Source organism: Daucus carota, chromosome 8 (assembly GCF_001625215.2).
Source record: "Daucus carota subsp. sativus chromosome 8, DH1 v3.0, whole genome shotgun sequence".
Classification (NCBI taxonomy): Eukaryota; Viridiplantae; Streptophyta; class Magnoliopsida; order Apiales; family Apiaceae; genus Daucus; species Daucus carota.
In genome coordinates, this window is record NC_030388.2 from 16,937,912 (window position 1) to 16,958,663 (window position 20,752).

Below are 20,752 nucleotides of genomic sequence, written 5' to 3' on the forward strand. Positions count from 1 at the left end.
ATGTGCAGCACGTGTTGTCTGGTTTGAAATGAGGTTTAATGTTGTTTAAGATAAATGTTTAAGAGTATAACTGACCAGTGGGCTTCACTTTTCAGCTCCACTTGATCCCTTCAAATCCTATTTTACTTAACTACTTCTGTTTCATTAGATCTCCCTCTCACGCTCCTCCACAGCGCGTGCTTTTAACGCGTACATATACCAATAATGTAACCCCCAGTTTTTAAAAACCCACCTGCCACAAATTTCAAAGCTCACTGCCTTTTCGCCAACAATTCTTCTCTTTTCTTCATTGCCCATCACAGTATATACCTAGACATACAGATATATGTAAGTCTATATGGATTAAGTGTTTGAGTTTGTGGGATTTCAGTTGTTGAGTTCTGTGTTTTAGGTCAAAAGGGTTTGTTTAATTTCCGAAAGGGTCATTCATGCTATGAATCTGAGGCAGCGGCCAGTCCCCACGCGCGGCCGGGGTACACCCCACGCGCCGCCGCGTCCGAGGTTTGAGGAGGTTTATAATATAATACCTGTGCACAACTTGATAGCTGACCATCCTTCACTAAGGTACCCTGAGATACGCGCCGCCGCCGCTTCACTACGCGCCGTCGGAGGGATTCGGAAGCCACCCTTTGCACAGTGGACTGATGATATGGACTTGATGGACTTGTTGGGTGCTTATTTTGGGTTTCAAAGAGATAATGTGAGGAACCAAAGAGAGCATTTAGTGCTTCATCTGGCTAATTCTCAAATGAGTTTGGAACCTCCTCCTTCTGCTGCTGATGTTTTGGACCCTGGTGTGCTTCGAAACTTTCGAAAGAAGCTGCTGAAGAACTACACCTCATGGTGTTCTTATTTGAGGTTGAAATCTGAAGTAAGGCTGCACTTGGGGAGACAGAATCCTGAGGTGTATCGGAGGGAATTATTGTATGTATGTCTCTATCTTTTGATTTGGGGTGAAGCGGGGAATCTCCGCTTCATGCCGGAATGTTTGTGTTATCTTTATCATAATATGGCTCGTGAGTTGAATCAGATTTTAGATGATGATTTTATTGATGAAAATACTGGTAGACCTTTTGTGCCTTCTGTACATGGTGAAAATGCATTTCTGTGTCATGTTATTATACCTATTTATGAGACCATTAAGGGTGAAGTTGATAGGAGTAGAAATGGGACTGCCCCGCATTCTGCTTGGCGAAATTATGATGATTTAAATGAATTTTTTTGGAGTAGGAAGTGTTTTAAGAGTTTGAAATGGCCTATTGATCTTTCCAGTAATTTTTTCTTGCATGGTGAGGATGATAAGAGGGTAGGGGTGAGGACTAGGAGAATAGGGAAGACGGGGTTTGTGGAGCAGAGGACATTCTGGAACTTGTTTAGGAGTTTTGATAGGTTGTGGGTAATGTTGATTTTGATGTTTCAAGCTTCTATGATTGTTGCTTGGGAAGGTACACGGTATCCGTGGCAGGCATTGAAGAAAGATCATGTGCAAGTGGAGGTTCTTACTATTTTCATTACGTGGGCTGGTCTCCGAGTTATTCAAGCTATTCTTGATGCTGGTACTCAGTATAGTTTAGTTAGGGAAAGAAGGTGGCTTCTTGTGAGAATGGTTTTGAAAACTTTGGTTGCTGTTACCTGGACTAGTGTGTTTTCTGTATTTTATGGATTGATTTGGTACCAAAAGAATTCTGATGGGTGGTGGTCTGATGCGGCAAATGAGAAAATCTATATGTTTCTTAAGGCTGCACTAGTGTATATAATCCCAGAGTTGCTTGCCCTGCTTCTATTTATCATTCCATTTGTTCGGAATTTTGTGGAGAAAACGAATTGGCGAATTTTCAACCTGGTGACATGGTGGTTTCAGTCACGAACCTTTGTTGGTCGTGGACTAAGGGAAGGACTAGTTGATAACATTAAGTACACAATGTTCTGGATTTTGGTACTTGCTTCAAAATTCTCATTCAGTTACTTTCTTCAGATTAAGCCCCTGGTTGATCCGACAAAAACTCTTCTAAAAATGAAAGGTGTACATTACAACTGGCATGAGTTTTTCAGTAATACCAACAGAATTGCGGTAGTTCTATTGTGGGCTCCAGTCATCTTAATTTATTTAGTTGACCTACAAATCTGGTATGCAGTTTTTTCATCTATTTATGGAGCAGCAGTTGGACTATTCTCTCATTTAGGAGAGATTCGAAATTTTGGTCAGCTAAGGCTCAGGTTCCAGTTCTTTGCAAGTGCATTACAATTTAATCTGATGCCAGATGACCAGCCCATGACTTTGAAGGACACCTTACTCCACAAGCTTCGTGATGCAGTTGAGCGTGTGAAGCTACGATATGGACTTGGGCAACCCTACAAGAAGATGGAATCAAGCCAAGTTGAAGCTGCTAGGTTTGCCTTGATATGGAATGAAATAATCATTACCTTGAGGGAAGAAGATCTTATTAGCGATCGTGAACTGGAACTAATGGAACTGCCACCTAACTGTTGGGATATAAATGTTATTCGATGGCCATGTTGTTTCCTATGCAATGAGCTGCTCCTCGCACTTCTCCAGGCAAGTGAACTTGGGGATGCACCTGATAGGTGGATATGGTTTAAGATATGCAGAAATGAGTACAGGCGAAGTGCAGTCATTGAAGCATATGATAGCATTAAGTACATACTTCTTGAGATAGTCAAATATGGTTCAGAAGAGCACACTATTGTCACAAAGTTCTTTATGGAGATTGAGAACTGCATTCAGATTGAAAAGTTCACATCGGCCTTCAAGACGACTGTCCTACCTAAAATCCACAAACAGTTAACATCTCTCATTGAACTTCTGATAAAGCCTGAGAAAAACATTAATAAGGTAGTAGATGTACTACAGGCATTGTATGAGATTTCTATTCGAGAATTTCCAAAACAAAAGAAGTCCATGTTACAATTGCGGCAAGAAGGTTTGGCATGTTCACATCAGGGAAATGATGTGGGGCTGCCATTTGAAAATGCTGTTGATCTATCTAATGTTGAGGATGCATTATTTATAAGGCAGCTGCGACGTTTGCATACAATCCTTACTTCTAGAGACTGGATGCTTAATGTCCCGAAGAATATTGAAGCAAGAAGACGTGTCGCCTTTTTCAGCAATTCCCTCTTTATGAACATTCCACGTGCCCCTCAGGTTGAGAAAATGATGGCTTTTAGCGTCCTCACGCCTTATTATGATGAAGAGGTAATCTATGGAAAAGAAAATCTTAGAAGTCCGAATGAAGATGGCATTTCTACCTTGTTTTATCTGCAGAAGATATATGAAGACGAATGGGTGCATTTCATGGAGAGAATGCAAAGAGAAGGAATGCAGAATGCTGAAGAAATCTGGACAGAGAAGTCAAGGGATCTCCGCCTCTGGGTATCATACAGAGGGCAGACTCTCTCACGTACCGTAAGGGGAATGATGTATTACTATAGGGCACTTAAGATGCTTGCTTATCTTGACGGTGCATCTGAGATAGATATTCGACAGGGGTCACAAGAAATTGCAAATTGGGGTTCTCGGCGTCAGACAGGAAGTTTGGGTGGTCTAGGCAGTGGTATGCCACCAGCTTCACGAAATCTCAACAGGGCCGCTAGTGGGGTAAGTGTCCTGCTTAAAGGCAATGAGTTCGGGTGTGCTATGATAAAATTCACGTATGTGATTGCATGTCAGATGTATGGAGTTCACAAGAAAATGAAAAATTCACGTGCTGAGGATATATTGTATCTGATGAAAAACAATGAGGCACTTCGTGTTGCTTATGTTGATGAGGTTGTCTTGAGGAGAGATGAAGTCGAGTATTACTCTGTTCTTGTAAAATTTGATCAGCAACTAAAGAAAGAGGTGGAGATCTATCGCATTAGGTTGCCTGGTCCTCTGAAGCTCGGGGAAGGAAAACCAGAGAATCAGAACCATGCCATCATCTTCACGAGAGGTGATGCGCTTCAGACGATTGATATGAACCAAGACAGTTATTTTGAGGAAGCACTTAAGATGCGTAATCTGTTGGAGGAATTTAAAAAATGTTATGGTGTTCGGAAGCCAACAATATTGGGAGTTCGAGAAAATATCTTTACAGGCTCTGTCTCTTCACTTGCTTGGTTCATGTCTGCTCAGGAGACGAGCTTTGTAACACTGGGACAGCGAGTTTTGGCAAACCCGCTTAAAGTACGGATGCACTATGGTCATCCAGATGTTTTCGACAGGTTCTGGTTCATTACTCGTGGTGGCATTAGCAAAGCTTCCAGGGTGATCAATATTAGTGAGGATATATTTGCTGGTTTTAACTGCACACTACGAGGTGGCAACGTGACACATCATGAGTACATACAAGTGGGTAAAGGAAGGGATGTTGGTTTAAATCAGATCTCTATGTTTGAAGCTAAAGTTGCCAGTGGGAATGGTGAACAAATCTTGAGTAGAGATGTATATAGGTTAGGTCATAGACTTGACTTCTTCCGAATGCTCTCATTCTTCTATACAACTGTGGGGTTTTTCTTCAACACAATGATGGTTGTTGTGATGGTGTATACATTTTTGTGGGGTCGTCTATATCTTGCACTTAGTGGTGTTGAAGGATCAGCGAAAGACGACGTTACCAATAATAAATCCCTCGGTGCAATTTTAGATCAGCAGTTCATTATCCAGATGGGTATATTCACCGCCCTTCCGATGGTTGTGGAGAATTCTCTAGAGCATGGATTCCTTCCAGCAGTATGGGATTTTATAACAATGCAGTTGCAGCTTGGCTCAGTCTTCTATACTTTCTCGATGGGCACTCGTACACATTTTTTCGGAAGGACTATTCTTCATGGGGGTGCCAAGTACAGGGCTACGGGACGTGGTTTTGTTGTGCAACACAAGAGCTTTGCTGAAAACTATAGACTGTATGCTCGTAGCCATTTTGTGAAAGCAATTGAATTGGGGGTAATTCTCATAGTGTATGCTACACATAGCCCATTGGCTACAAACACCTTTGTTTACATAGTTCTAAACATCTCTAGTTGGTTTCTTGTTGTGTCGTGGATAATGGCCCCTTTTGTATTTAACCCATCAGGCTTTGATTGGTTAAAGACTGTCTATGATTTTGGAGACTTTATGAAATGGATATGGTGTGAGCGTGGACTTCTTTCAAAAGCGGATGAGAGCTGGGAAACATGGTGGTATGAAGAACAAGACCATTTAAGAACAACTGGGCTATGGGGAAAGCTGTTGGAAATTATCTTAGATCTCCGTTTCTTTTTCTTTCAGTATGGCATTGTCTACCAACTGAAAATTACTGGTTCTAACACAAGTATTGGTGTTTACTTGCTGTCCTGGGTCTATGTAGTTGCAGTTGTTGCGGTTTACATAGCCATCGCATATGCTCAAGATAAATATGCAGCAAAAGATCACATTTACTATCGCCTGATTCAACTTCTTGTCATTCTCGTCGTAGTACTTGTAATTACTCTAATGCTGCAGCTCACTCCCTTCAATCTGAATGATTTTCTTACAAGCTTGTTGGCCATTCTCCCTACGGGATGGGGTATTATATTGATTGCCCAGGTGCTCAGGCCTTTTTTGCAGTCCACTGTGGCTTGGGACACTGTTGTGTCCTTGGCTCGGGTTTATGAAGTTCTTCTTGGGGTCATAATAATGGCACCTTTAGCTTTCCTTTCGTGGATGCCTGGATTTCAGGCAATGCAGACAAGGATCTTGTTTAATGAAGCTTTCAGCAGGGGGCTTCAGATATCTCGCATTCTTACTGGGAAGAAGCTAAACCTTGATAACTGAGGTAAAATTTAATTACACGAATCTAAGCATTTTTGGTTAGCCAGTATTATAATTCATGTCATATATTAGGTGGTTAATTATGTTAATTTATGGACTCTGATTTGTGTGCATATCCAAAGTTCAACCATACTAGCAGATAAGACTTGTACTTCTATGGTCTTTGGTTTAATAAGAAATTCTAGCACTTGGCAAATGGCCAGACGAACCAATTGCCATAACTTCTGACAAACAATTATCTTGGCAATTTTTAATATCCGTTCCTATGTACATTGGCTTTGTTTAAATTCTTCCCTGTTGTAAGTTGCTGTAGCATTTATACAGCGTTTCGAGTCTAGATTATGTTTAAAGGATTATGTGTTTCAGTTCTAAATTTTGTATATAGGGCAGATCCAGAATTGTAAGACACTGTGCTGAAATATTTTATTTCTCAAAACTAATCTTTCAAGATCAGGTGTCTCAGTTGTAATGATATAAATATTTGTTATTAGTCATCACATATTCACTAAACAATTGCACGTAGTAATGTGGCCATGATTCTGATTGTGCATGTAGATGTCTTCTTATTCTTCATCTTGTCAGCTACCTAGTAGGCTAGTACTGCACCAAGCCAAGGACTTTATAATCAAATTCTGATTTGCTACATTTTTTTTCAGGTTCTGCTAGATATTCTAGTGTAGGACATTAAGCAGATCTTATGGCACAGTGGCGTTGACGTCCAAGGAATAATGCAGCTGTGACAGAGAACTTGACAATGAATGGATGAAAGCATGAAGTCTTTTGATCCCCAATCTGTGTTCTATCCCACTGTATTAAGTGATATTCTTCAGCGCAATACTGTAATCTCTTTAACAATATGAGTTCATTTTTTGACTATTCCTCTGTACATATTGTCCATATGGAATTTTGCATTTTCAGAGGGATCAAGGAAATTTTTCATTCATTTTCCTTCGTTATAATGTTTGGTTATGGTTGCTGTCATGGACTGGCCTCTAGCAACTTTTTCGAGTATATTTAGAGGAAAAAATCCGATATCTGGAGCCTCAATTCTATTAAATTCTATTTAAAAACTCGTTGTTTAAGTTGTTGTTTTTGTGTTGGTCGGTATAAATCCAATGATTGTACAGTTAAGCTGAAAAGAGTTTTTCCAAATATCATTCAGAAGCCTAAATTATCATGAAATGTGCATAATTAATTACATATGCTTCCACATTCCATGATATACCATTAATCTTATTATTCTATATTTTTTGAGATATATTAATAAGTCAATTATCTGTGATATGGATATAAATGTGTATATAAAATACATCAGATACATGTAAAACGTTTTTACTCATAAATGACGGGTAAATTTTTCTATTTTATACCTATTAGATATTTCTTTACAAAAAAATAAAACTGAAAAAGGTAATGTTAATTTTTCAATTTTGATTGTACTATTTTCAATATTATTTGTTTTGCCAATTAAAAAGTTTTTTTTTCAAAATATTCGAAATAAAAAAATAAAATTTGATTTTCAACATTATCGTTTATATTACTTAGAAACTTCTTTACAGTAAATTTGGAAAAAAAAAAGTTTTGAATTTTCAATTTTCTTTAGTTTTTATTTTATATCTGAAACTAAAAATTCTAAAAGTTATTCTACAAAAATATATAAAATAGTAAAAATAATTAGTTTTTCAATATTATCTATCCTACCAAATAGAAACTTCTATGTGAAATATTCGAAACTTTAAAAATAGTTTTGATTTTTAAATAAATATTTCTAACCATTATTCATCATATATCGCCATTATTTGAATCACGTTTGCCTAAATAAACTACACTTTCATTATTTGTCACGTCTCACGATAATAACCCACTAAACAAATTTTAAATTCGAGAACAGTTGGATCGAAGAGAATGATTGCCATAATCTTATTCAAGATAGTTGGAAAGAATGCAATGCGAAAGAATTACGAAAAAAATTGAATATTGTTGCTTGAAATAAGAGGAATGGGATGGAGGAAAGATAAAAGATTTGAGCGCGAGAATTAAAAAATGTAGTTCGGAGTTGAAAAAAAAATCAAAAAATTAAGATCAAGAAGAGATTATTGTGTAACAACATTGGTCATGTTTACCTATTTTTATGGTCCACGCAGTTATTTTTGTAGCTTATTTACTAGTCCATTTAATGGGTGGCGATTTTGAATTGAAAAAAAAAAGTTAGCATTCCTTTCTTCAGAAATTATATCTGTTCTTGTGCAAAGTCTATATGTGATTTGCCAACAGTGAGCAAATACAACGAGGCCAGAAAGATTATTTATGGTTGTTGGAGCAACGAGAAATCTACCAGAAGCAAAGAGTAAAACTGACTATTTTACAGAGGTCCTCATCGAACACAAACTTTTTATCATATAGAGAAACAATACATCAAGTTACAGATGAACAAAACAATTACTTTGTCCATCCAATTGAGGAAGAGGAGGTTAAAGCAGCCGTATTTTTCATGCACCCTGAGAAATCCCCAGGTGATGATGGTTTAAACACTTCTTTTTACCAGATATATTGGAGCATAGTAGGGAGTGATGTTGTGCAGTTTTGTGCTGACTTTTTTGCTACAAGAGAGCTACAACCTGGAATAAATTGTTCTGTGGTATGCCTCATACCAAAGATCAAGCAGCCTCAACATGTGACGGGCTTACGTGAGATTCTTTCAAAAGTGATGGCTAACCAATTGAAGGGCTGCTTAGCAAAAATAATTTCAATAAATTAGAGTGCAATCGTAGGAGGACGGCTATTAAGAAATAATGCTTTAGTGGCATTTGAAGTTAATCACTATATTAGACGAAAGACACAAGCATATGATCGATTAGAGTGGCAGTTTATCAAAAGTATGTTAAGCAAGTTCGGATTTCATCAACCGTGGATTAGTAGAATAATGATATGTGTAAAAACTGTGACATACAACTTTCTACAACAAGGACAAGTATTTGGAGACGTTAAGCCACATCGAGGAATCCTGCAAGGGGATCCTTTATCTCCATATTTATATATACTTGTGTGCAGAGGGTTTAAGTGCCATTATGCGAAGAAATGAGGAAGTGGGTCTGCTTCACAGATGTAAAATAGCACGACGGGCACCAACAGTTTCGCACCTCCTTTTTGCTGATAATTGCTACTTCTTCTTTAAAGCAACAAAAACATAGGCAACGACTATGAAGAGTGTACTCAAAAGATATGAAAGTGCGTTTGGACATGCGATTAACTTTAATAAGTCAAGCATCATGTTTAGCCCAAACACAAATGGGGTGAATAGAAAACTGGTGTGTGAAGTCCTGGAAGTGGGGGAAATTGATGTACTCGGGAAATATCTGGGGATCCCAATGTCTGCGGGGAAAAGAAAAAAAAAAGAAGTGTTGGGTTCCTTGGTGATAGAGTTCGACATAAATTACAGGTATGGAGAAATAAGGTAATGTCGAAAGCAGGAAAGTACACGCTCCTAAAAATGGCAGCACAAATTTTTGGTTGAATCTTATGATGATTCCGAATGAAATATGCACTGTGATTCAGACACAAATGAACAACTTTTGGTGGGGCAACGAAGGGAATGGTAAAGGAATTAAATGGATGTCTTAGGGAAAAATATGTGATGCAAAAGATAATGGAGGATTGAGATTTAAAGATATGCATCAGTTTAACGTCGTCATGCTGGCTAAGCAAGGGTGGGGATTGATAAATGAAGGCAAACTCTTCTGTCACAGGTATAATGATGAGAGCTCCTTATTTTCCAAATACGGATTTTTCGAATGCAAGCTGGGTAATAACCCTAGTTACATGTGGCGAAGCATTTTTTTTCAGCTCAAGATATTGTAAAGAATGGGTGCTGGAGACGTATAAGCAACGGAGAGAATACTTTTGTTTGGAAGGTGCTTGGTTACCATCTTTAGAAAGTGGTATGGCTCACATCAAACATGCCAGAGGAGCTGTTATCGTAAGTTAAGAGGTGAATTCAATATGTTGGATGCAAGCTGTGGTTACCCTTATATGCCAGAGGAGCTGTTATCGTAAGTTAAGAGGTGAATGCAATATGTTGGATGCAAGCTTCTTGAAGAAAGTATGGTCATTAAAACTACCAAGTATTATATGGTGTGCATGTCGAGAATGCCTCCCAGACATGATCCTGAACTTTTCGGGACTCGAGCCTAAAAAAATAAATTGAGGCCCCTTAAATCTTGTTGAAAATACTTAAAATCATCAAATATTCTTTAACAAATATTATGAAAAAGTAGAAATAATTTATAAGTTATGATTTAATACATAATTTGACAATTAATGGAAAATGAGTTCTACAAGTGTTTCTAGTTACAAAATTGTTGATGATAACATCGAATTAATATTTTTCAGATGTCTTTTTTTGATTGATAAAATTGCAAGATCATTTGACCGTTCTCGCAACATTGAGAATCTCAAGTAGGTTATTATCAACTTTAAAAAACTTCTTTTCGTTGATGCAACGGTAACCGAAACTTTGGAACCCTTTTAATTTTTAATTAATAAATTTTACTAATTTCTATCTTGACAAAAAAGATATATTATAATTATATAACTCAGATTCCCACCACCTCAAAGCATATCTCTGAGATAATCGAAGGGAATTGCAAATTTGATGTAAGAGTTGTTGACAATAATTAATTTAGTATCTAAGCGGTCATATCTCATATTCGAGAAACTACAAGAGTCGTGTACAAACTACACACCCTTCAGATGACCACGAGTCCCTAATAACTCGTACTCGGTTAATAGTTCGAGATTTTTCAAACGAGGAGGGAATGTCAATTTTGAAGTCGTTGATTTCCCATTAACGATAAGCAAAATCATATCTGAAACCTTCAAATAACGAGCAACCCTGCAAGGATAGGCAAATAGATCATCGAGAAAATGCACTCTCACCCTCTGTCGAATCTCGGCCTTAGTTAACCATTGTCCTGACAAGACAATTGTTCAGTTATGTGCTGAACCGATGACAAAGCTCGTCCATATCGAACCATTAAGGTCTATGTTTACTGTAGAAGCTTTGATGAGCTTTTCTAGGTCTGTTGAGGCGGAGAATGGTGAAACTGTTTTTTTTTACGTAGGTTTTAAGAGGCGGTTAGTATATATATATAGTAATCATCAAATATTTGCCAACAGATATTATGAAAAAGTACAAACAATTTATAAGTCATGATTTAATACATAATCTCGAAATTCATGGAAAATAATTACTACAAGTGTTTCGAGGTACAAAATCGTTGATGATAATATCAGAGTCAGTATTTTTCAGAAGTCCTTTTTCGGTTAATAAAATTGCAAAACTATTCAACCGTTCCCGTGACATTAAGAATCTCAAAGTAGATTTTTATCAACTTTAAAAAACTTCTGATGCAACGGTAACCGAAACTTTGGACCCTTCTAATTTTTTATTAATCAATTTTCTTATTTTCTATTTTGACAAAAAAAGGTACATTATAATTACATAACTAAAAAAATTTGGGCTCATTCTAAGTTTTGACCTTAGGCCATTGCCCTTTAAGCTACCTTGAGGACCAAGCCTAATGCCTCCTAACTGTAAGGGCTCTAATCTCTAAAAGAGTTAATATAGATTCAATGTGCTCTTTGTGATGCAACTTCATCACCCTTTTAGGGCATCTATTATTCAATAAATATTTATAATTTGTAATGTTCTTGATCAACAAATCTCACGTTAATTTTTTGTTATAATTTGAACATTAGAACGCTATACATCACTGAGTAAAATCATGTGAATGTTGTGTTAAAACATGGTAAAATAATATGATCATTGTAAGTACAACAAATCAGTTTTGGTATAAGTAGGATAGTCACGTAAGATAAAGTTTGTTTGAAATCCAACTCCTATTATTTAGGAAACTAATTTTGTAAACTTCTTTTTATGTAAAACACGAGCTCTAATAAAATATACTGCATATAATTATATAAGAGTCCTTACATATCGATTTTCTAAATAATCTCCTTGAAATTCGTGCTTGATTTTTATCCCATATCGTATAAGAGTCCTTACATATCAATTTTCTAAATAATCTCCTTGAAATTCATGCTTGATTTTTATCCCATATCAATCTGTTAACCCGCTGTAAGCTCATAAGCCTTTTAATCTTCTTGATAACTTGCTGACAGAATAATGTTAAACTTAAATATAATATAAGTTGTTAGCACAGTTGCAAATATGTTTCAGCTACCTAAAAATATTGAGTTTCATGTTATTAACTTGCTGTTAGTGTGATCATCAAAATCTTGAGAGTTTCAAAGAAGAGAACTACTTTACTGTTTATAAATTGAGACAGTTTAAGTGTTGAAATTGATAACCTTTATGCTAACAAAAGAGAGAGTGATTTTTATGATATCTTTTGACGGTTGTGATCAGACTGAGGTATCACATGGCTTGGTATTTTCTAAATGATGGTGGTGATCAAGCCATATAGTGGTATCACAAGGTTAGATGATCAAAAATTCTTTTTGTTAATCCCGTTGATTATTCTTAATTGCAGCTCTTGTGAATCTGTATTGGATGTTATTCTCTTGCATTTACTATGCAATTGTTATTATGTTGCTGAGGATTCAATTGCTCATTGTTGTAATAATTCGTGTACAGATGAACATGGCACGTATCCGAAAGATGGCTTGAAAACGAGCGGAGTAAAGGTAAGGAAAAGGCACGACGGGCAAACTAGGACGGGTTTAGTTGTAGTACTGTTCACGTGGTGAGGAAGAAGTTTGTTTATTTTTGCAATATATAACTATGTACATTGTATTATAGTAATAATTGAGACAAGATTGTAAAGCGAAATTGAATTAGTGGCTCAGCTATAGTTTTAAGCTAGTTTGTAGTGGAAAAAGATTCTATACATAACCCTCATGTATATAACTATTATGAGTGGTACTTTCAACAAATTAAACTATAAACCATGCAATTCGCTCATTTCGGGAAACCTATTGGAATAAAATATTAATCATAATAGATATAATTTAGAAACTATTAACACTCTATTAATATTAAAAAATTAAAATGTATATTAGAAAAAAATAAATATTATATTGTTTTGAATTAAAATTACTAAAATGCAAAATTATAATAACTATAATTAAAATATATTTTATATGATTATATCTGATTAATTCAATAGTAGTCCAATAATAATAAATATTTTACAAGTATTTAAAATTATCCTCAAACTGTCCTATACAAAAAAAATGGTAGGAGAGAATTCACCCTTGTGTTTTTAAGAAACATAATGTTTGAAAAAAAGAATAGAAATTTATATAAATTTAATTGATTTTTGATTGATACACATAACTATTTCACTAGAGATATATAACTTAAGTAATCGAAAGAAATGAATATATTAAAATAAATATTAGTGACTTGTTAAGAATGCATGAATAAAAGAAGTTATCAAACAAAATACAAGTTTAACACCTTTTTTTTTTTAATTTTAATAAATTTATAGTAAATTAACCCTATTTTACACACATGTGCATGAACAAACAAACTATACAGGATACTCTCCTTTAATTTTGCTAGGTTTGATGTGATATTAATAATTTCTATATTTATGAAATTTATTTTGTTACTAAAAGCAATTACCCTTGTTTAATTTTATCGTATAAATTTTAATCAGAATGAAGAGAAATTCAAACTAATAATTTAGTTGCATTGAGTTTCCTTATCTTATCTACACATATATGTGATTACTAAAAAAATTATATATATTTAAGAGTTTTTTACATGTTTCGCATTTGATTTATTTTCTTTTTCAATAAATGAAAGTATATTGTATCATCTTTTTACTATTTCTTAAATAACATTAATAATTCATTATATATATAGAATTAAAACTTATATTATTTATTAATAATATTAATATTATTTAAATTAATAATTATTATAAAATAATAGGGATTAGTGTACATGAAAAAAAAGTGTCATATCAAAAACTACAAAATAATGTCATAAACAAATATATTAATTTTGCATAACACTTCAACAAACTCATTTGACAATTGTACTCAAATTCTTGCCTTAATTCAAAATATAATTTTTATTTTATTATTATGACTTTTAATTTAATGAGAGATAATTTTTTGAAACGGGTTATTTTGTAAAGAAGAAAGTATAGTCAATTTAGCCAAACAGAAATCGATATCATATATGTACAGGTGAAAAGTTATAATAATAATAATAATTCAATTATCTTTTTTGATAGAATGTTTATCAAAGCAAAATAAAGGAATTTTTTTTAAAAAAGAAAAGAAAATATGTTAATGAGGCATGTATTTGAATACAGTTAACTTCTTTTGTATTCATTTTATTATAACCGTTGTATAAACTTGTATGTATTTGAATACAGTTAACTTTTTTTGTATTCATTTTATTATAACCGTTGTATAAACTTGTATGTATTTGAATACAGTTAACTTTTTTTGTATTCATTTTATTATAACCGTTGTATAAACTTGTAGTTTTATACAGGGTAATTAAGATGGTAAGGTAGCCGTTAGGTGTATTTCAAAATGTAAATTGTGGACATGTTTAACTCATGCTATATATACAGTTTCCCAGTTCATTGTTATTTCATGTTTTTGTTTATTGTTAAGAACCATGGTTAAGAAAGACACTCATCATAAAGTGTATGGGCGTGAAAACAGGGTTAGGATTCCTAAAGTAGCTGCTGCAAGAGTCTTTCAATTGACTCGAGAACTTGGTCACAGCACTGACGGAGAAACCATCCAATGGCTTCTCCGCCAAGCTGAACCTGCAATCAGACGCCACACTGGAACAGGCACAATTCCTGCTGTTCCGATTTCAAGTGGCTCTGCAAGTGTCCCTCAGTCCACCTCCCCACCATCTGTCTTTGCACCTCTCAATACTAGTTCAAACATCATTGCACCACAGCAGCCGCAACTGCCTCCTCCTGATCTTTTGATGCAAACATCAACTTGTGGCTCGACATGGGGTGCTGCACTGGGTGGTACTGTATCTGCCAGCTTGCAGGTAGGGTCATCGACCATGGTGCCTGCAATGGTTGATCCAGCTCCCGGCCCCTCTGAATCTTGCATGGTGCAACAACAGAATCAAGGATTCTATCTTTCGTTGTTGATGCAAGATGATGAAATAATAAATGACTTGCAATTCTTGCATGATGAGGGTGGTTCCAGTGCTCTTTAGATATATCAGTAATTTCAGAACTTAATTAAAAATAATTTGTTCCCAATAAAGGTGGTTATTTAAGACTAGGGGTAAGGGTCTAGTGTTTTTATTCCTTCTGTAAGGTTGCCAATTAAACAGATCAAAAAGAAAATCTCTTAGGATGGATTATGTCGTAAAATGGAAGTCTTCAATCTATGTGTGAGTAATGGATCAAGTCTAGTAGTCTACCAGTCTGTGTGAGGAGAAAAATTTAATCTTTTTATTTCTCAATTTGCTTCGATGATTGTAATGAATTTTGCTGTATCAAGGTTTGTATTTGTGTAATTTCTTCTTATACATGCAAATTTTAGTTTAAGAAAGATAAAAATTTTCCAGAGCTTTGAATAACTGTTGAGAACATTTTAATATATCAAATTCAAATATTGGAGGGCGCTTGTCAAAAAAATATATTTTTATAACTATTACCATCCCCACTTATATACAGAAATAGAAGATAAAATGCAACTATAATCATCATGATCGGAGAACCATTTGATTCTACTTTAAAATTTCATTAATAAAATTAAAATTAGTCATACTTATGCATAAATTTTGATTCTAATATAAAATACTAGTTGTACATAATATGGACAAACAAAATCATAGTCAATTTAAACAAAATCGAAACCAATATCATATATGTAAAGATGAAAAGTTATAAGTATTATAAAACATAAATAATTTTTGATCCAATATTTTTTAATGCTATTGAAAAGAAATTTTTTGAAAGAAAAGAAAGTATATGTTAATTACGCACTATTAACCTCTTTTGTTTGCATATAGTATTCTGAAGAAAAATATACATATATCCGTTGAGAGATTTTGTTGCTTTATGTACTCGTAATTACGATAGTAAGGTAGGCGTTAAGAGCATTTAAGAACATGAATGTTAGAGAGAGTGTAAACAATTATGTATATGTTTAACTCATACTCACTCTATTTTGAAATATAAGTCGCTTGATTTTTTGTTCTATACTTTTAAGTTCTTTGCCCGCATAGCTAAATTTATTCTTTTCTAAGAATTTTTTTTCTTGAATTATAATATATATATATATATAATATTATAATTTGTTTATAATTTTGTTATTATCACTTTTAGTTTAGTGATAGATAATTTTTGAAATTGGTTACATTATTAAGAAAAATTTATAGTCAATTTAAACAAAATCGAAACCAATATCATATATGTAAAGATGAAAAGTTATAAGTTTTATAAAACATAAATAATTTTTGATACAATGTTTCTCAATGCTATTGAAAAGAAATTTTTTGAAAGAAAAGAAAATATATGTTAATTACGCATGTATTTGAATACTATTAACCTCTTTTGTTTGCATATAGTATTTTGAAGAAAAATATACATATATCCGTTGAGAGATTTTGTTGCTTTATGTACTCGTAATTACGATAGTAAGGTAGGCGTTAAGAGCATTTAAGAACATAAATGTTAGAGAGAGTGTCAAAATTTATGTATATGTTTAACTCATAATCAGTCTGTTTTGTAATATAGGTCGCTTGATTTTTTATCCCACACTTTTAAATCCTTTGACCGCATAGCTAAAACTATTATTTTTAAGAATTTTCTTTCTTAAATTATAATATTATATATCATAATATATATAATTTATTTATAGTTGTGCTATTATCACTTTTAATTTAGTGCTAGATAATTTTTGAAACTGGTTATTTTTGTAAGAAAAAATTATAGTCAATTTAAACAAATCGAAACCAATATCATATATGTAGGATGAAAAGTCACAAGAATTCAAAAATAAAATTAATTTTGATAGAATGTTATCAATACTATTGAAAAGAAATTTTTTGAAATGAAAGAAAATATATGTTAATTGATCATGTATTTGAATACTATTAACCTATAGTGTTTCCAAGAAAAATATATATATATCCGTTGAGATATTTTGTTACTTTATGCACTTGTACGGTAGGTGTATGAGTATTTAAAAACATAAATATTAGAGAAAGTGTCAAAAATTGTGTACATGTTTAACTCATACTATATACATAGACTCGCAGTCCATCTTATTTCATATTTTTTTAAGTTTTAAATATTGGTTCACTTAATAGACACATCAAGGCTCAAGCTAAACGTTTAATACATAAAATAAAGACCCTACGGCGCGACATGATCATAATTATTGGGTTCATCCACACCCACTAACTATAGTAATATATCATCAATATCTAGTACTAGGAATGTCATAAGGCTCCCACTGACCTTTTTGTATACACGACATTCATCTTCATTTTGAGTTAAAAACAAACTCTTTGACCGTTTCATCAAAATGTGTAATCCACCTATACAAGACTTGCTTCAACTCATAAATGGATCGACACAACTTACACACTATTCTAAAATTCTTTGGATCAATAAAACTCTCTGACTGTGTCATGTAAATATCCACTTCAAAGCTCTCATTAAAGAAAGTGGTCCTGACAATCATTTTCTAGATTTGGTAGTCCAAGTAAGCGGCTCTTATCCAAAAATTCTTCATAGATTTAATCATAGCGACTGGTGAGGAAGTTTCATCATAGTCAATATAATGAATTTTCCTGAAACAATTAGGCACTAGTCGTGCTTTATATGTTTGTACATCACCACCCATGCCTGTTTTCTTCTTGAAAACCCAATTGCACCCGATAGGTTTTACCCTTGTTGGGTGGATCAACCAAAGTTCATTTCTTTTTATTGAAAGATCATTAAAAAAAGTGGGCTCGGATCTCCTGCTGTAATTATTTAGAATATCCAAAACAAAAAAAGGTATTTGCTAGCAACAATCTAAATGTATTTAATCAATTCTTTTAATGAATAGATCTGATCGTAACTTCGAGTACAGAATTTAAAGATATCAAATACGAAATGATACTTTAAATCATATAACTAAAATGAAATATATGATCAACCAACATTTATTATATTTGAAAAAGAGTCAGAACATATGGTTCGATCCTATTATTTTGATTTCTCGATTCTTGATTTTCATATATATAATCCATCTCAGATCTCATAGCCTTCAACCACCTTTAGAGTTTGGATTGCTTTAGCATCTCGATAGGTGAAAGGCCATCATCATCCAGAAGAATCACATCACCATTTTGTGCCAAGAGAAATCCATATCTCTTAGGCTCATCATGGTGAATCCTACTAGATTTATGAACAATCTATGTCGTTTCTTGAGCAGTATTACCACCAACACTTTGATTTACATCTTGCTCATGTTCCAACTCTGGTTCAATGTTATAATGTGGGTCTCGAATCTCATCGAGATCTACTATCCTTCCACTATCTTTATTAGAAAGCAATTTGATCTCTTTCAAGAAACACAACAATTCGAATAATAAACACAACAATTCGAGCAATAAACACTTTGTTCTAGCAAGGATAATAGAAGTTTTACACCGTAGTCTCACTTGGCTTGGGTATCCCGCAAAAATTAAAATTGCATATATCTAATTTGGTCCTAGCTTGTTAGAGGCTAAACCTTCCACAAACGCTTCACATCCCAAAATTTTCATAAATGACCAGCTATGACGTTTCTCAATCCATATCTCATATGGAGTCTTTTGAGCCGTTTTAGTAGGAACACGATTAAGTGTATATCTAGCCGTCTCTAGGGTATAATCATATAAACTAATTAAAATATCCGCCAGACTCATCATTGATTGCACCATGTCCCACAAGGTACAATTTCTCCACTCAAAATCGTTCCGTTGAGGTGTTCTAAAAAGAATAAATTGTGCTACAATAGTAGCCTACTTTAAGAAAATCTTGAATTGAAGGCTTAACTTTTCTCCTCCACGATCTTTGGACATTACTTTAATAATATCTTCTACACATTTGGAAAACTCATGATACATATGTGTACAAAAGAAGGGATGGTATATATTCCATAAACAACATAATCAAAAGTAATATATTCCTACGAGAATAAAGGAATTGTTAGTAAAAACTGGAATAAGACAATTAAATGAGATACTATAATTTATAATTTAAGAGATATTCAAATATTTAATGATTAATATTGAGATAAAATTATAGTGTTATTTTATTATAAAACTTTCTATTCTAGAAGACAAAAATGTTGTGTTTGAAAATAAAAATAGACTAAATGCGGATCAAATGAAATTTCGACTAAACAAAATGATACTGAGGATGATGCATTCTATTCCTTTTCCCCAATCAAAGAATCTGAATTCTTATCACTATATATCATTCCATTAGTTTTGATGAATTAGCATATCACTCTATATGATAATTTGAAGTGAACATGGCTTAGTATACAGACCATCACATGAATAAAATATAAAATTCACTCCATTGCTCTATTTCAAAATTGAAACGGCGTGCACACTGTCCTTGGAATGGAGAATCATTTCATTCTAGAATTGAAGTGAACACATTGAGTACACACTATCTTTAAGAAATTAATTAAAATTCACTCCATTTCGGTGAATATGAAGTAAATGCAGCCTTAATATACTACTATCATTCAAAATCACTTCGTTCGTTAAAAAAAAAAAAAATGAACGCCGCCTTAATGCAGAGAGTATCATTGGAATGGAATATAATTCTCAAGCAAGGTAATAGAGAGGAACATTTACGTATCATTTTCTAAAATAAATGAAAAAGGTTGTTCTATGAATCGACAAGTCGATATCAACATGAACCAACGAGCCAATACCAACATTCGCTTATCTATTACTCCCTCCGTCCCATGTGATTGTTTATCTAGTACTCAATCCGTCTCATGTGATTGTTTACGCTTATCTATTATTCCCTCCATTCCATGTGATTGTTTATCTAGTACTCCAACTGTCCATGTGATTGTTTACGTACACCGTGCTATTCCCTCCGTCTCATGTGATTGGTGCTATTCCCTCCGTCTCATGTGATTTTGTTTACGTACATCCGTCCCATGTGATTTTGTTTACGCTTATCTATTGCTCCCTCCGTCCCATGTGATTGTTTATCTATTACTCCATCCATCCATGTGATTGTTTACGTACACCGTGCTACTCCCTCCGTCTCATGTGATTTTGTTTACGTACATCGATCCCATATGATTTTGTTTACGTACATTGTTTGCACGTATTTTAATGCTCATATAATATATAATTTCATAATTTTTTTTAATTATTTTTTTAAGTAAAAGTTTAAACGTCAAATTTTTATTCATGGAATAATTTTAAAAAAATATTATAAAACTATGTTTTATAGAAACCTCAAAGTGCGTGTCAAAAAGTAACGTATGAACTTGCTTGAGTCTTGGACAGATGGACAAACAAAACCAATTAAAAGTTTCTTTCCAACCGCCAACAAATAAAAAAGTTTCTTCTTTGTGCCAATAAGCCAACAGTAAATTTTCCACATTCACTGACACATTCTAGTCCAAGTTATGATGGTTAGAAAATCTAATAAATTTTTCAGATTCACTGAGAAATTCTAGTAAATTTTCCAAATTCAGTGACAGATTCTAGTCCAAGTTATGATGGTTAGAAAATCTAAGTTCAAATTAACAATACCAGACTATGCTCTCATAATAGGTTTGTAACATTATGAAACATGCAACACATAAATATACTATTTTTGTAATCTAGTTAGCATAGTTGAAGCCTGACATTTACACTTCAATCAGACAATAATACATATAAGAAAATACATATAAGAAACACAAAAACAAAAGAGTCCTGGT

At 33.7% G+C, this 20,752-nt stretch overlaps 2 protein-coding genes and 1 non-coding gene across 3 annotated transcripts; all 3 read left to right on the forward strand.

Annotated features, from left to right (window-relative positions):
• The first annotated feature begins 294 nt into the window (after positions 1-294).
• Positions 295-6,734, forward strand: LOC108199353 (callose synthase 11). The gene is made up of 2 exons (XM_064083342.1): positions 295-5,795; positions 6,448-6,734. Exon 1 carries the CDS (start codon positions 434-436, stop codon positions 5,792-5,794), a length of 5,361 nt encoding a protein of 1,786 aa, XP_063939412.1. The 5' UTR covers positions 295-433; the 3' UTR covers position 5,795; positions 6,448-6,734.
• Positions 3,426-3,505, forward strand: LOC135148600 (small nucleolar RNA J33). The gene has a single exon (XR_010286677.1). It is a non-coding gene; the product is annotated as a small nucleolar RNA J33 (small nucleolar RNA).
• A 7,719-nt stretch (positions 6,735-14,453) lies between the features above and the next one.
• LOC108198240 (transcription factor PCF1) lies at positions 14,454-15,020 on the forward strand. Its single transcript, XM_017366004.1, has one exon. It carries the CDS (start codon positions 14,454-14,456, stop codon positions 15,018-15,020), a length of 567 nt encoding a protein of 188 aa, XP_017221493.1.
• Positions 15,021-20,752: the final 5,732 nt, after the last annotated feature.